At 39.4% G+C, this 15928-nt stretch overlaps 2 protein-coding genes across 7 annotated transcripts in view; one reads left to right on the top strand and one right to left on the bottom strand.

Annotated features, from left to right (window-relative positions):
- tanc2a (tetratricopeptide repeat, ankyrin repeat and coiled-coil containing 2a) overlaps positions 1 to 15928 on the top strand; it is a 159462-nt gene that overhangs the window by 82114 nt on the left and 61420 nt on the right. The window contains exon 1 of one of the 6 annotated variants that reach the window (XM_089128399.1): positions 15066 to 15087. The exons of the other annotated variants lie outside the window; for them this stretch is intronic. Coding sequence (XP_088984525.1) covers positions 15075 to 15087 — 13 coding nt within the window. The 5' untranslated portion in view covers positions 15066 to 15074. Of the gene's footprint in view, positions 1 to 15065; positions 15088 to 15928 lie in introns of those variants that run through there. 6 annotated transcript variants of the gene reach the window in all.
- On the bottom strand, positions 9907 to 13023 carry LOC120459773 (E3 SUMO-protein ligase ZBED1-like). Its single transcript, XM_089127581.1, has 2 exons — positions 11815 to 13023; positions 9907 to 10576 (listed from the first exon to the last, which is right to left on the bottom strand). The coding sequence occupies exons 1-2, from the start codon at positions 12906 to 12908 to the stop codon at positions 9907 to 9909; spliced, it is 1764 nt and encodes a 587-aa protein (XP_088983707.1). The 5' UTR covers positions 12909 to 13023.

Raw genomic sequence — 15928 nt, 5'->3', positions numbered from 1 at the left:
ACAGAGTTGAATCTTACAGTTAGATCATCCATAAAATTCTCTGAGAGCTCTAAAGGGCTCTTTGCATTGTAATATAACAGTGTTATGAAACAGCCACTAGCTTCTATGCTGTGCTTAAAGGGTTAGTTCACCCAAAAATGAAAATCCTGTCAGTATTTACTCACCCTCATGTTGTTCCAACTCCGTAAGACCTTCGTTCATCTTCGGAAAACAAATTAAAATATTAATTGAAACTCGCTGGCTTCGAAAAGTTATTAAAGACATCGTTAAAATAGTGACTACAGTGGCTCAATCTTAAGTTTATCAAACACTTTGTGTGCGCAAAAAACAACAAAAATAACGACTTTTACTTCAACTATTCATTTTCTTCTCTCTTTACCTCAGGTAAGGTTACTAGTTTAACTGCGTATGATCTGTTGTTGTACGTCACACGCATCACACACATGACCAGCGTCGGCCAATAGTGAGCCTACGTGTGACGTAGCTCTACGCTATCACACTACACTCACCGGCCACTTTATTAGGTACACCTGTCCAACTGCTCGTTAACACTTAATTTCTAAGCAGCCAATCACATGGCGGCAACTCGGTGCATTTAGGCATGTAGACATGGTCAAGACAATCTCCTGCAGTTCAAACCGAGCATCAGTATGGGGAAGAAAGGTGATTTGAGTGACTTTGAACGTGGCATGATTGTTGGTGCCAGAAGGGCTGGTCTGAGTATTTCAGAAACTGATAATCTACTGGGATTTTCACGCACAATCATCTCTAGGGTTCACAGAGAATGGTCCGAAAAAAAAAAACATCCAGTGAGCGGCAGTTCTGTGGGCGGAAATGCCTTGTTGATGCCAGAGGTCAGAGGAGAATGGCCAGACTGGTTCGAGCTGATAGAAGGGCAACAGTGACTCAAATAACCACCCGTTACAACCAAGGTGGGCAGAAGAGAAACTCTGAACGCACAGTACGTCGAACTTTGAGGCAGATGGGCTACAGCAGCAGAAGACCACACCGGGTGCCACTCCTTTCAGCTAAGAACAGGAAACTGAGGCTACAATTTGCACAAGCTAATCGAAATTGGACAATAGAAGATTGGAAAAACGTTGCCTGGTCTGATGAGTCTCGATTTCTGCTGCGACATTCGGATGGTAGGGTCAGAATTTGGCGTCTACAACATGAAAGCATGGATCCATCCTGCCTTGTATCAACGGTTCAGGCTGGTGGTGGTGGTGTCATGGTGTGGGGAATATTTTCTTGGCACTCTTTGGGCCCCTTGGTACCAATTGAGCATCGTTGCAACGCCACAGCCTACCTGAGTATTGTTGCTGACCATGTCCATCCCTTTATGACCACAATGTACCCAACTTCTGATGGCTACTTTCAGCAGGATAATGCGCCATGTCATAAAGCTGGAATCATCTCAGACTGGTTTCTTGAACATGACAATGAGTTCGCTGTACTCAAATGGCCTCCACAGTCACCAGATCTCAATCCAATAGAGCATCTTTGGGATGTGGTGGAACGGGAGATTCGCATCATGGATGTGCAGCCGACAAATCTGCGGCAACTGTGTGATGCCATCATGTCAATATGGACCAAACTCCCTGAGGAATGCTTCCAGCACCTTGTTGAATCTATGCCACGAAGAATTGAGGCAGTTCTGAAGGCAAAAGGGGGTCCAACCCGTTACTAGCATGGGGTACCTAATAAAGTGGCCGGTGAGTGTATGTTAACTGACTAGAGGCCCATAGGAAGTGAAGTTGAAATTTCAAATAGGTAGTTGAAATAAAGTCATTATTTTGTTTGTTTTTGCGCACAAAAGGCATTCCCGTCGCTTGATAAAGTTAAGATTGACCCACTGAAGTCACTTGGACTAGTTTAAAGATGTCTTTAATAACTTTTCGAGGCCGGCAAGTTTCAATTCCTCAAGAAGCCTATGGACTACTATGCATGAGTGATCCAGCTCTCAGACTTCATCAAAAATATCTTAATTTGTGTTCCGAAGATGAAAGAAGGTCTTGCGGGGTTGGAGCAACATGAGGGTGAGTAAATACTGACAGAATTTTCATTTTTGGGTGAACTAACCCTTTAAGTAGTTAATTGTTTGGCATCTTTAGAGCTGTTTGTCATATTTGAGTGACATTATAGAGTTGGATCCTGTGGTAACACTTAACTTGAAGTTAACACTTTCAAAATCATGACGTGACACATCATGAATATGAAGGAGGTTTTATGCATGTTTATGACAACTGTCATTAAGTGCCATTCGCTCAATTTTGACATTTTTAATGCAAATATGACATTGTTTGAGATGCCTTTGTTATGACAACTGGACATAAACCAATACATCATAACCTGTCAGTGTCTTGGTAATGACAATTTGATATTACCGATATCAGAGATGAATGAATGAAAGATATACAGGATAAATAATGCAGATTTATTTTTTACAGCCATTTTTGATCATATTTACCAGGGGTGCCATTGATTCTGACCACAACATACTTAAATCTTAGAAACTGTTTTTAAATGCATGGCAGGAAGGGCTAGGCGATGTATATTTAATATTAATAACACATTTGTGAGCAGCACTGTGAGTACTGCAATGATTTTAATGCACATTTTTTATTTGCCTCTTAGCTTCCCAACTATTATTCCCAACTATTGTAATATAGTCTATTATTAGTCAATAGACCAATGATTTTAATTTCATTTTTTTTAAATCAGCCTATTTCAGTGAATAGATGTATAATTGATTCAACAGTTTGTTTTGCTCAAGTCTCCTTGTGTACATTTTTTTTTTTACTGTATTTTACAAATTACATTTAAACATTTTGAATCTCACTGGCTAAAATTGCTATTTGAGTTCCCTTTAACTGAGTAAAATCACTCTGAGGGGGATTGAATATTGTCTGAAGAATATGATTTTTCTTTAGCTATATCGTCTAGCTCTACTAACAGGACAGGGTAGGTTTGTTTCTTGGATGGTGGTGTTTTTACAGATTGGTGGAGTTGACTTTGATGTGCCACGGGCAGCTGAGCCTGAATACTAACTGCTAGAAAAAAGGCTCAGTTTGGATGTAGACCGCCTCGAGTGAAATAAGAGAGAGTGAAAACAGGAAAGAAAGAGATATATCCGACTGCTCCGATATCTTTTCTGCAAAAGTCTGTGTGGCCAGAAAAAAAAAGACTAAATTATTCATCAGTGGCCGACTTCACCCGAGGATCACATTTCTAGACGTGCACACACTTACTTTAGCAGTACATTTGCAAGTCCTCTGTGGAAGCCTGAACCTATGCTCACTAATAGGTTCCCTTTTAATGGTGAGTGAACCTCAACCAATCTAAGCAAGTGTGTCTGGTCAAGCACAAATCTGGGGAGACTTTTTTTCCAGTAAACCATTTTGTTGGTTTGCTGTTTTGAAGAGAAGAAGAAAAACGCATTAGAAGTCCAAGGAAAGGAGTTTGCATTTAAAAAATAAATAAATAAATAATTTATTTCAGTCTACGTAATGCATAAAATGATTATGGTAATGATTTCTCTTTTGTTGTCATTAGTTAATGCATTTGCTAGCATGAGCTAAAATTGAGCAATATATTTCTTACATCATTTAGCATTAATCTAGTTAGTTTACGTGAACAAATGTTAAATGTTAACAAATGTTGAAATCTCCATTTAATATGAATAAATGATGTATAAGTATTATTGAAGTTCATGTTAAGTTGATAAATGGAACCTTATTGTAAAATGTTCCCATTATTATTAACCGCATATTGTCTTAAAGCATTTTGCTGGCCAATGAACTGATGTCCTGCTAAAGTTATTGATGATTTTTGTGAAACGGTAAATTCCAACTAGATGTTTTCTGAGGATAATCACAGTATTTGACCTGTGCAAAAGTTACCACCATGATGCAACTTTGTTGCTATGCAGTTACTAAGATATTCATAATGTTCTATTTACTGTTTTTTGTGTTTGTAGCTGGGGATTGCTAGGATGTTTCTATGTGGCTACTTTCTATGCTCACAAAGGCTGCATTTGTTTGAAAAAAATACAGTAGAAATAGTAATATTGTGAACTACAGTATTATTACCATTTAAAAGAACTGGTTTCTATTTTAAAATACACGGATGAGCTAAAACATTATGGCCACTTGCCTAATATGCTGTTGGTCCTCTTCATGCTCCCAAAACAAGACTGACCTGACTCTTATGAAACCCCTGAAGGTGTTCTCTGGTATCTGGCACCAAATGACATTAGCAGTAGATCTTTCAAGTCCTGTAGGTTGCGAGGTGAAGCCACTGTGTATTGAACTTGTTGGTCCAGCACATCCCACAGATGCTCAATTAGATTAAGATCTGAGGAATTTGGAGGTCAGAGCAACGCTTGTTCCTCAAAACATTCCTGAACAATGTGTGCAGTGTTTCAAGGCCCATTATCCTGCTGAAAGAGGACACTTACTGTACACCATGGTACACCAGTGTCATGAAGGGTATGTGCAGGTATGTTGGCATGTGTCAAATTGACATCCACTTGAATGGCCGGACCCAGAGTTTTCCAGGAGAACATTGCCTAGACTCAAGAGTATCACACTCCCTCCACCGACTTGTCGTCGTCCTGGTGCCATCCCTTGCCCAGATAAACATTGCCCTTTTGAATTGATGAGTCTTCGGTGCCCAACACAGTATTGCCAGTTTGGTTTGTCCCTCCTCGGACCACTGTTGGAAATTTTACACCACTGCTGACCGGGAATAACCAATAAGCCTTGGCGTTTCAAAGCTACTGTGACCCAGTGGCCTTTTCATTACAATCTTTATTTCTGAACATTTCTCCTGCATCCAACATGTTCATTACGACAGCTTGTAAAATTAATACCACACATTTCCTTAAAGGGAACTTGGCAATTTCTTCGCTGATTTTCACTTTTGTTGTGGCCTGTTTTCTCATCGAGCTCCCCCTACAGCTGTGCGGTGTATATTTTCACAACACTGTCATAAAAAAACTTACTTGCGGCACCTTCCTCCCGCTATCTACCGCTGCTCCAGCCCGTTCTCATCCCAAGGCGTCATATACGATGCTTTTGCCAATGTGTAGACATCCAACGCACATGGCACCCTTTAGCATCAGTATGAGACGCAGATATGGGGCAGAAGGCGCTTCCTAGTGGTCTAACCCTAACCCTACCCTAGACCTCAATCTACCCATACTCTGTGCATGTTATATTGACGCTAAAGGGTGCCATGTGCGTTTGATGTCTACGCAAAAGCGTCGTATATGACGCCTTGGGATGATGTGCATTTGTTATTATCAGAGCCGGTCAACTTTATCATGTTGAACTATGTCTACTGAGGTTGGGTAATACATCATACACAGTATCATAGAATTGCCAGTGTTTCTCGCTCGTTCCTCACTTCTCACGAGGCTTCCTATTTCCAACTTACCGGGACGTTAGTCCCCATGTTGCAAGGTTGGTTTTCCGTCTGGGAACACTGGAGGGAGAGGAGAAAGTCGCCATTCTCTCCAGAGCAGGTTATTAAGCCATTCTAATTGTTTCTAAACGGTTTTATCAAGTTGAAATAGTTGCCCCTTTAAGCAAAAGGTATCATTCATGTCTGTTGCACAAATGGTGCAGAACGAGTTACACTGTAGTTTACTCCCCTAGTATTAGCAATAGTAATGCTAGTCTTAGCAGACAGCGCTAAAACGCAGGTAAAAGCTTTTGTGAGGTCTGCTCTAAATGGCAGACTCATTAGGAGAATCAAAGTGGGTAAGAAGTCTGATTCCTAGAGGATGTGAGATATCTGAAACGCTCATGTAAGGAGTGTTTGAAATAGATAATGTTGAATCTTGGCGTTTTATAGTCGCTCGGCTCTCACTCTACTCTAATGCACATCGATCCTTTACACTTATTACTCATTTCATACGTTTATGCTGTAACTTTCAAAACATTTTTCAATCAGATCTTCACAGATTTCTCCAAGTCTTACAGTATGTGATGCCCTCAGCACTAAGTGACGTGTTGAACAGCAAATGAAGAAATGTGCACAATTGAGCTAATGGTGAAGGTACTGTAGTATCTGGAGGACGCGCTGAAGGTCTCGGAGTATGCGCTACGTCCCCAGTGTTGGTGTGTAACTGGGCCACCATATGGAGCGATGGCTTACTGCCATCAAACCACAACACACAGCGGTCATCCGCGGTTATGTGTGGGCGTACAGCAGCAGTTGCTGGGTGGCCACGGGAACTTGCTTTCTATGGAGCGTGTCAGTTTGGATCACCTGAAACCTTTGCTCTCAGATCACAGAACATTTTAAAGCTTGAAAATGAAGAAGCTAGCTAAAGCTATTGGTAGCTGAGAGATGCCATAATATTCCCTATTGGTCTAATGCCAATGAGAAGGACCTGGAGGTTGGATATATGCTGTTTATACGCAAGACTATGTAATGTTATCTTGCATGGATGGGAGTTGTTTGTTGTGTCTATTTCACATTCGATGTTCTGCTGCATGGGATTGTGAGTTAGTTTGCGTATGATATTTTATCTATAGCTATACTATTTTTGGGACTGCATTCCCATTCAAAAGTTTAGGGTTGATCCAATTATGTAATGCTTATGTAAGTGCTTTCGTTCACCAAGACTGCATTTATTTGATAAAAAATACAGTAAAAACAGTGAAATATCAATACCATTTAAAACTGTTTTCGATGGCAATACATTTTATTTGTGTGATGGCAATGTTTCAGCATCATTACTCCAGTCTTCATTCAAATGTGATGATTTGATGCTCAAGAAACATTTATCATCATTATCAATGTTGAAAACAGTTGTGCTGCTAATTTTTTTGTGGAAATTGAGCTAAAAACAATTCAGGATTCTTTAATGAATAGAACGTTCGAAAGAACAGCGTTTATTTGAAAGTCATTCTTTTTTAAAATGTATTTACTGTCACTTTCGGTCAGTTAAGCTGTCATTTAGGTTGGTATGAAATTAAGTAGTCTTTAAGGTATAAATTTCGTTGGGGGAAAAAAAAAATCTTACAGACCCCAAATTTATGAATGTTAGTGTACATGACGAGGTAAGGTAAATACGTTTTTCACAGAACGAACTTTGGATGTAATTTTTAACCCCATCCAAATCGATTCATTTCCTTAATTAAATAAATAATAATAATAATATTTGATAGATAATCCTGCCCATCCCAATCCCATCCAAATCAGTACATGAAACCACAGATGTCCTGTGTTAAAAATTGTAACTCTGATGTTGCTTGGAAATTGAATTATCTCCTAATAGTGATTCCTCTTATTTCTGAAAGTAGATTAGTGAAAGCACAGGAATTGATTGTGGGAAATTCAGGACATGTCACGAGCCATATTCAAACCTGCGTCAACCACATGAGCACCACTGTTCTGAACAAGCAGATTAAAATGCCAGCAAAGGTCATAGTGTAAACACAACAGGGGCTGTGATTTGACGCATTTGGCACACGCTCGTCAAACCACATGACATGTGATCTTAAAGACATGAATTTAATCTCCTGATGATATTCATTTCTCGCAGCACAACAAAGGTCTCAGTGGGGATTTGTGGTAAATGACCCTGTTCTCTCGCTATATATCTCAGGTATTATTTCCAGGCTCTGTCAGTGTGTGGTTGGATGACGAGTGATGGTTCTGTTCCCGACTCAAGGGCGTTGGGCCGATCCGGGCTCAGATTTAGTGGGCTGTTTTGATTAGGTGAGCAGGTTCTGCTATCAGCCTACATAAATTAGAGAGCAGCTCTCTCTGAGTCGTAACGGGCATGTGTGTGGCGAGAGGCTGTGAAAATACTCGTGTAATAAAATACTGAAGTATGCGATGATTAGCTCCCAATCTGTGTTGTTCATTTACCTCTCAATGTGTGTTCTCTGATAAGGGATTTTTATAGCTGTATACGATTCAGGGTGTTAAACTTACGCCCGACAGATTTACGTCTGTACATCAGAGTAACCTTTCCATTTGCAAATTTAACCAGAAGGTTAAACTAAATGTCTCAAGCCTTTCCGAGTGTAAAAAGTGCTTAATCCGACAGACAAGAAGCTACGTAGACAGCCTTGCTTTCCACATATAGGCAGCTGTCTTCTAAAGCCTGTCTTTGCTTGAGGTGTCAGCAAAAGTGCAATGGAAAGAGTGCCACTAAAAAAAAATCAACCAGTCATTAGTTAAAAAAAAACAAGTTAATACATTTTAAAATGTATTCAGTTCATTTCCATTTTTAAAATGTCATTAAATTATAAACAAACCATTTAAAATGGCTAATGGCTAATTTTTAAAATTCACAAGTCAATTATAACAGATTATTTTATTTGAAGTGTCTCTCAATAGTGTGTATGACCTACCTACAAGTATCATCACTGTTACGGCAAGGCAAGGCTCAGTTTAACATCCCAGTTTTTATAAACTTTTGATGCGGCCTTAGATTTTCACCAAAACAAGATGTTAAGAGCCTTCATAAAACATTATCATTCTTTTAAAGCGGTTTAATTTGCTGCAAACTGGTTGGATGCTAAGGAATATGTGAGATTGAACTTATAATACACCTGCTCTTCTTAACCGTAAGCTGGTCCTTCTCCACCCCCTGCCATCGAACCCTCTCAACTTCAGTGAGGGATGAATTTAAGCTCCTGCATTTTCGTTTGACCGATCCGGTTTGTGCCACCTCCCTCTCTCTCTCTCTCTCTCTCCCCCACCTTTAAGCCTGTTCCTCCTCTTCACCTCGCTCCCACTAAGCATTTCTCCTCGAGGGAGCGGGTGGCATCGTAAATCGGCTCTTCTGATGTGTCCTCCGCTTGTGCCGCTTTTCCTTATCGAAGGCACAGTACTCCTCAGAGGATCGTCACGGTGACACTGCATCCGCCCCTCTGGCAGCCCTCAATCCCGCTGCTGTATTTGCATCGTACATCATGTGACAAGAGTGATATAACATGAGAGATGTGAGACGAACCCCTGAGGTACTCATAAGAGCAGGTTCCTGCTGATGTGATTACACTTCTAATGAATCATAAACTAGCAACACTTAACAGTTACATGGCCTACTTTAATTTTACCACACTTTAATCAGCCATTTAAAAAAAAATATTTATGTTATTCATAAAGAGTGAGTTTATATGAAATATCCAAAAATATTAATGTTGCTTGTTGTGCTGTGAACAATGTAACTTACTTAAATCTTTTTTAAATTATTTTTATTTATATAAAATTATATATATATATATATATATATATATATATTTCTACCAAAAAATAAATAAGCATTTTAATATTTCTTTTTTAAATGATTTAAGTAAAATAATTTTACAAATAAATTATAAATTAAAATATAGAAAGTATTTTGCAATTTAATATATATATACATTAGGGCTGGGAATTTATTAGAAAAATTTAACTAATTAATCGCACAACTTGGTGTGATTAATCGCAATTAATCGCATTTTTTCCCAAAGCTTGTTATCAATACTTATACGTTAAAAATGATACATTTACACAATGAAGTATATGTTTAAACAGAGCATTTTATTACAATGATCTTATGAACTGTAAACGTTCTCTCCTGGGAACTAGTATGGGTAATTCCCATAAAGTGCAACATTATAAAACAAAGTGTATAAGTGTAAGTTGAATTTGATCAGAAATCCTAAATCATCTTATAAAGTAAGGCAATAAGCCAAAAGCAATTTCTTCATATCCACCAACAATATAATTAAACAAAATGTTAAAGTGTAAGTTTAAACTACCAAGATCATCAAAATGGTTGGAACTTAATCCAAAGCAAAAACTTTTTATTTTATGCCCCAAACATGTCGCACCAAACAGCCTTTGCAGAACGAATAACACAGGGAGAATGTTACATATTTTGCCAAAACATTTTGCCTACTCTTTTGCATTGAGCCAGCAACTAAGACAGACCAGTTTGTTTACATTATCAGGAGACAAGGAAGCTCTCTTCTTTTGGACAATGTGGCCTGAGAGTGAGAACAACCTCTCACAGGGCACTGTGGTTGCAGGTGTGGACAGGTATTTGCGTGCTATGCGTGCCATTAGAACATGTGCTCCTTCTCTTGATGACCACCACTGCAGTGGACACTGGTCCATGTTGATTTTGGGCTCTGATTTGTAGCGTTTCAGACATTTGTCTATAGAATCTTCATCATCTGAATCTGAATCAGATGAACAAAGCAAGAACTCAGACATCCTTGTCTTTTTTGTTGGCTGTTTTCCTGTTGTCTCTGTTGACGGTTGTTGTGCCAGCCTCTCCTCCTTTACCAGGCTGCTTATTGAGGTCCACACCTCATGCCTTTCGTCTTTAGGAAGACACTTCAAATCTTTAAACCTGGGGTCGAGAGCAGTAGCGATCTTCAGCCATTTGAGGTTGGTGCTTTCCTTCCTTTTAGCTAGGTCTGTGGTAAACACCTTCTTGAACCTCACCACATAGACTGGATCATCATCTGATGGCTCCATAACCCGGAACAAGTGGCAAAATGCTGGTAACACCACTGAACAAGAAATGTACTGCTCGCCCCCTAGGAGTTCAGTCACATTTCTGCAGAGGAAAGTACAAGATGTAATTATGTCAGTAAATTGTTTTAATTATACAGTGGCACACACAATAAGTCAGATCACACAGAGACAATTTTCAAAGGGGTACGAAACACACTAGGGCTGTCACTTTTGAGAAAAATCTAATTCGAACGAATATCAAATATTAAGCAATGTATTTGTATATCTACGGGGAAAAAAATGCACAAATGCATTAACAGTCTGGCTGTCATAATAATAACTCTCCGGCCATAGCCTGTCTAAAAAACACATGTTTGACTTAATGTTTGAAACAGCAGACTATCAACTTAATCTATATGAAGTGCCCCTATGGGTTACACTTTATTTCGATAGTCACTTTAGACATTCTACTAACTATAAGTAACTTTTCAACTACATGTCAACTAAGTGTCATTAGAGTATTAGTAGGCTGTAGTAGACTGTCAGTAGACTGTTAGGTTAGGGTTAGGTGTTAGGGTTCAGGTTAGGAGAACAAGTTGACTTCTTGTTGCTAAGTTACTTACAGTCAGTTGAATGTCTGTTGAGGGACCAATAAAATAAAGTGTTAGCAGATATTATGCTGACAGTCTACTAATACTCTAATGATAGTTAGTTGACATGTAGTTGAAAAGTTACTTATAGTTAGTTGAATGTCTAAAGTGGACTATCGAAATAAAGTGTTACCACACTATGCATAGACAATCACAAAATTAAGCTAAGGTTACATGGAAAAAACAGAATAGGAACATAAAATAACGTGACAACTTACACAGCTAATTCATTTCTTAATATTGTTTGTTAGAAACACCAGTCCATCAACTTGATCTGGATCAAGTGCGGCTCTTTATATTGATGATGTTCTCCGCGGTGGAGAACACGCACTCTGAGTGCACAGACGTGCCTGGCACACACATATTTTAGAGCCTGCTACTGAATGAGATGGTAAACAATAAAATAAATCAAACGGTCTAATCATATATTGCAAAAAAAAAAACATGGCACTTTGAAAAAGGGATAGTTTATTTATAGTTAGTTTACGGACATTTCACGTCATGTTCCAATGCATATTCGAATATCGAATAAAAAACTGACAGCCCTAAAACACACACACATATGCACACACACATATGCACACACACACACACACTCACACATATGCACGCGCACATACGCATGACAAACACAGGAAGAGAGGAAACACAGATATAGAGAGACAAACAATAGAGAGAGAAATAAACTAACCTGCAAGGTTCAAGTAGTTCTTCAACCTTTTCCAGTTTAGCAAGCTCCTGTGATGTCAACATGGCAATTTTGCTGTTCTGCTGAGACAGAGTAGTGGACAGTGGCAATCTGTTTCGCAGGATCCGCCTGACCATCTCTAAGGTAGAATTCCACCTGGTTGGGACGTCCTGTACAAGCGGTTCTTGCTTCTGTCCAAGTGCAACTTGCTGTTCTCCTAATTCCTGAGCATTTGATGGACTGTGCTTAAAGTGCCCCACAATTTTGCGACATTTGGCCAAAATACCATCTAATCCACAGTCGTGAAGAGAAACAGTTACAGTTCTTTGAACGCAGTGGGCTGTACAGGGCAGGTGTTCAAATGGTAGTAGTCTCGCAGCTGCTGTCATGTTCCGAGCACTGTCAGTCCCAAGTGTTGTTAACTTATTCTCCACATTCCAATATTTGGCAACTTCCAAAAAATGATCAGCGCATGCCTCCGCAAAGTGGCGCTCGGTGGTTTGACTCACAGTAAGGGCAAATGAACGGAAACTCCACTCCTCATCTATAAAGTGTGCTGTGACGCCTAAGTAGTTGTCATTGCTCACAGACGTCCAGTGATCTCCTGTGAGGGCGACGTTCGTTGCGTTCTCAAGCATGTCCATCCTCCGTGCCCTCTCGCTGTCATACAAATTGTGTATTCTCGACACAATCGTTCTTCTAGATGGTAGATTGTAAGAAGTGTCTCCCGATGCAATTTGAATTACTTCTCGTAGTCCCTCGTCATCTACCGTGTTAACTGGGCGGCAGTTTCTAGCTATCCATCTAGCAATAGAATCGGTTAAAGATTCAGTTACAGACTTGTTCATCGGCCCGCCACGAGGCCTACAGTAATCCAGCATGGTCGATTGGCGAGACCCTCCTGTAGCCTCGCTAGTTGCGGCAAGAACACCTGGGTGTTTTGCGTTTAAATGGTATAGTAAAGACGAATTGCTCCGGTGGTATTTAAATTCGGCTTTGCAAATTGTACACACCACCACTTTTCTGTCTGTGCCATCAGGACATTTTTTAAATGTAAACTTTCCATCTAAAACTCCACCGTTATCGCTCTCCATCATCGTGCAGTGTGATTTCGCTCAGTTAGCACACTCCTCTGTCACAACAGGAAGTTGTTTAAACGGACGCGATTGGCTTGCGTCAATTGCGTTAATTTATTTTAATGCGTTAAACATGTAAAATTAATCGCAGAGATTAACGCGTTAACTTTCCCAGCCCTAATATACATATATATATACACATACACACACATATATAGTTTTTTTTTGGCAGTGCAGCAGAAATTGAAGTGTAATGTCAACTGTATGTCCGGTGCATTGCACAACAGGCATTTTTTTAAAGTGCCCCTATTCTGCTATTTTAAAGGCTCTTAATTTAGTTTTTGAGGTCTCCTACTACAGGTTTGCATCAAATGCAAAAAAAAAAAAAACGGTTTCATTTTCTCATAATATACATTGGACGTCACCAAATTTTTCAACGATTCTCAAACGACTCGATAGGTGAATCAGTTTAAATCCCTCATGTCCGAGAGCCTTCTCTGCTCTGATTGGCCAGATGTAGTTGGCCTGACTGGCCTGTTATGATTGGTCTAACACGTACAGCATCTGTCAGAAGCTACAATGCTATTACCATAACTGAACATCAGCAGCAACTTCTCAGCAGACTTCTTCTGTCCTCAGCAATTGTACACACTGTAAAGACCATAACAATGATGTCGATTTTACCATTTCAATCCGAGCGCGAGTCCAATGATGATCATGATACATTGGAAGAACTAATTAGTAAGAAGCTGTTCAGTAAGACTTAGAAATGTACGAGTTAGCCGGAAATATACACAATATTAAACACAAAAAGTATTTTGAATATCCGGTAGAAAATGTATACATCAATAATTATTCATACTTACAGGTTGTGATTCTGAGGAGCAAGCTGGTCCAAATAGTGTTATTTTGCTGACCCATGTTTCAAGGGCAAGCATTTTGCGAATCCCGCAAGTCGTCAGTAAAATTATATGTTGTGGGCTGGTCAAGTTGTTCGCAAGCAGACAGCATACAGCATAGGCGGCGGGCATTATGTAAATGTATTTTCTCGTGACGTAGAACTGTAAAGCAGTAGGATTCGAATAAAAAAAACACTCATATAGGCGGTTCAGTATCGATTCTTTCTTTTGGGAGACAATAATTAAAATTTTTTGTGCGCTTCCAGCTTCACAACTTTTGCAGAACGTTTACATTCAGAAACAGCTATCTTACACACTGCATGAAAGGTACTATTTGAAGAACAATAATGGGCCACTTTAATGGTAGCAAGCTAGTTTTTGTGCCATTCTAACCATTTCTGACATCAGGCACCTCATGTGGCATCAGTATTGGCAACCTGTTGGAATAGTGTATTAGTGAAGCACAATTAAAGTGACATGAAGAGTGTGTATGTGCTCTCTGTATTTGTGGTAATTAGCAGGTGGGTGCTTCATTCATCAGTCTTTCCTTTCCTTTCCTTTCTTCCTGTCTGTGCCATCTGTCGCTGTGGCCAGACTGGGCGCAACATGGCCTCTTCCTGTCTGACGCCATCCTATGACGCAGCCTATAGCTGCAGTGGACACACACTGCGAATTCAGAACATAAAATCCTTCAAAGAATCTCAGAATCAAAGGACATTGCATTTTCGGTCTTAATTTTGAGTCTGATTTGTTCATTGTAGTCACTAGCTTTTATTCGCACATGCAAAAGCTGATTCTGCGGCATTGAAGCGGATAGTGTCTGATGATTAACGCCCGAGGGTTCGGCTCGGCTCTCTCGCCGTCTGCTTCTGTGAGAGCATTCCTCTTCAGTCCACGTCCTGCACTGCAGTAACTTCGAATTCAGGAAGACACAATGAACAATCCCACATCTGACAGCTCGTCATACCCCTAAAGGAGGTTTTACTGAGGCGAGAGCGAAAGTGGTAGTGTTTAGAGTGTCTCAAATGAGCCTTGAACCTCAAAAACTGCCTCATTTTATGAGAGAGAATGAAGCTTTTTAGGGTGCGGCTCTGATGTTTTAGATGGAAATCTAGTAAACTACCTTACTGGGCTGCATTATCGGACATAACTGTTGTATTTGGACGTTTGAATTTGGGTGTGATGGCCAAATGATGTCCAGGGAGCTCAAAATCCATACCGTTGTGTTTTATTTATTCGAAAGATTCAAGCGTTACGCCAAAGAAGCTGAACCGCTATGAGAGGGGAAATGAGAGAAAGAGGTGAGCCGTGGTCAGATATGAAATGCATGAGAGTGCATGATGAGGATGTTGGGTGGGGCTGATGGATGGAGAAGAAAATGGGATGAAAAGACTGTAGTGGAATGGAGAGAGGGAGAGAGGGAAAGAGAGAGAGGAGGAAAAGAGAAAGCTTGACATCAGCAGAGTACAGACCCCACCCAACCACAGCAGTACAAACACACACACAAACACTTTAGTTTTACTGAATAGTAAATACGGTAAGTGAGCCTCGTAGTTTTTCGGGGTTTTTTTCACACGGCTCTGATCTTCCTGGTCCGATAATTGTCACATGCAAGTGATTAAATATATATATGAAGAGTTCAGATGCAAAAGCCTCTAAGTGCCATTTGAAATTTTCTTCTAGAATGTTCATTTTTATCAAGCTTGTATATTTAAGTTCAGTAATTTCACTTAAATGACAATGCATACGTAATCTTCATCCCCATTTAAGTGAAATTAATGAACTTAAATATGAAGAGCTCTTTTCCAAAACGCTATAAATCCATTTCAATAGTTTTCAGGAAAACTACATTTTTTACCTAGACCCACACATTTTGTGAATATTCAAATTATCCTGTTTAAATGTTTTATTGGTTCAGTCTGAACATTTTGAACAATAATTATTAAATCAAACAACAATATTGTTAATGATAATTTAAAAGTTAATTTTATTTTTTTCCAAAACGCTATAAATCCATCCATTTTTGTATCATTATTAGTAAAGTCATTTTTAGTAAAGAGTCAAACCTCAAACAAATAGTACCAATTTCAACATATGCATGAAAAAAACAAATTATTAATACCAATTTCAACATATGCATGA

The sequence above is a fragment of the Pimephales promelas genome, chromosome 3 (genome assembly GCF_988280905.1).
Source record: "Pimephales promelas chromosome 3, fPimPro1.hap1.1, whole genome shotgun sequence".
Classification (NCBI taxonomy): domain Eukaryota; kingdom Metazoa; phylum Chordata; class Actinopteri; order Cypriniformes; family Leuciscidae; genus Pimephales; species Pimephales promelas.
The sequence above is the reverse complement of the archived record's forward strand: the minus strand, read 5'-3'. Positions and strand labels throughout refer to the sequence as shown.

Excerpts from the sequence above, each read along its gene's own strand:
- LOC120459773 (XM_089127581.1), bottom strand. The coding sequence starts at position 12,908 with ATGATGGAGAGCGATAACGGTGGAGTTTTAGATGGAAAGTTTACATTT. Across the intron at positions 10,577-11,814 it reads GAACTACTTGAACCTTGCAG|AAATGTGACTGAACTCCTAG; the intron begins GTTAGTTTATTT and ends TTTCCTCTGCAG.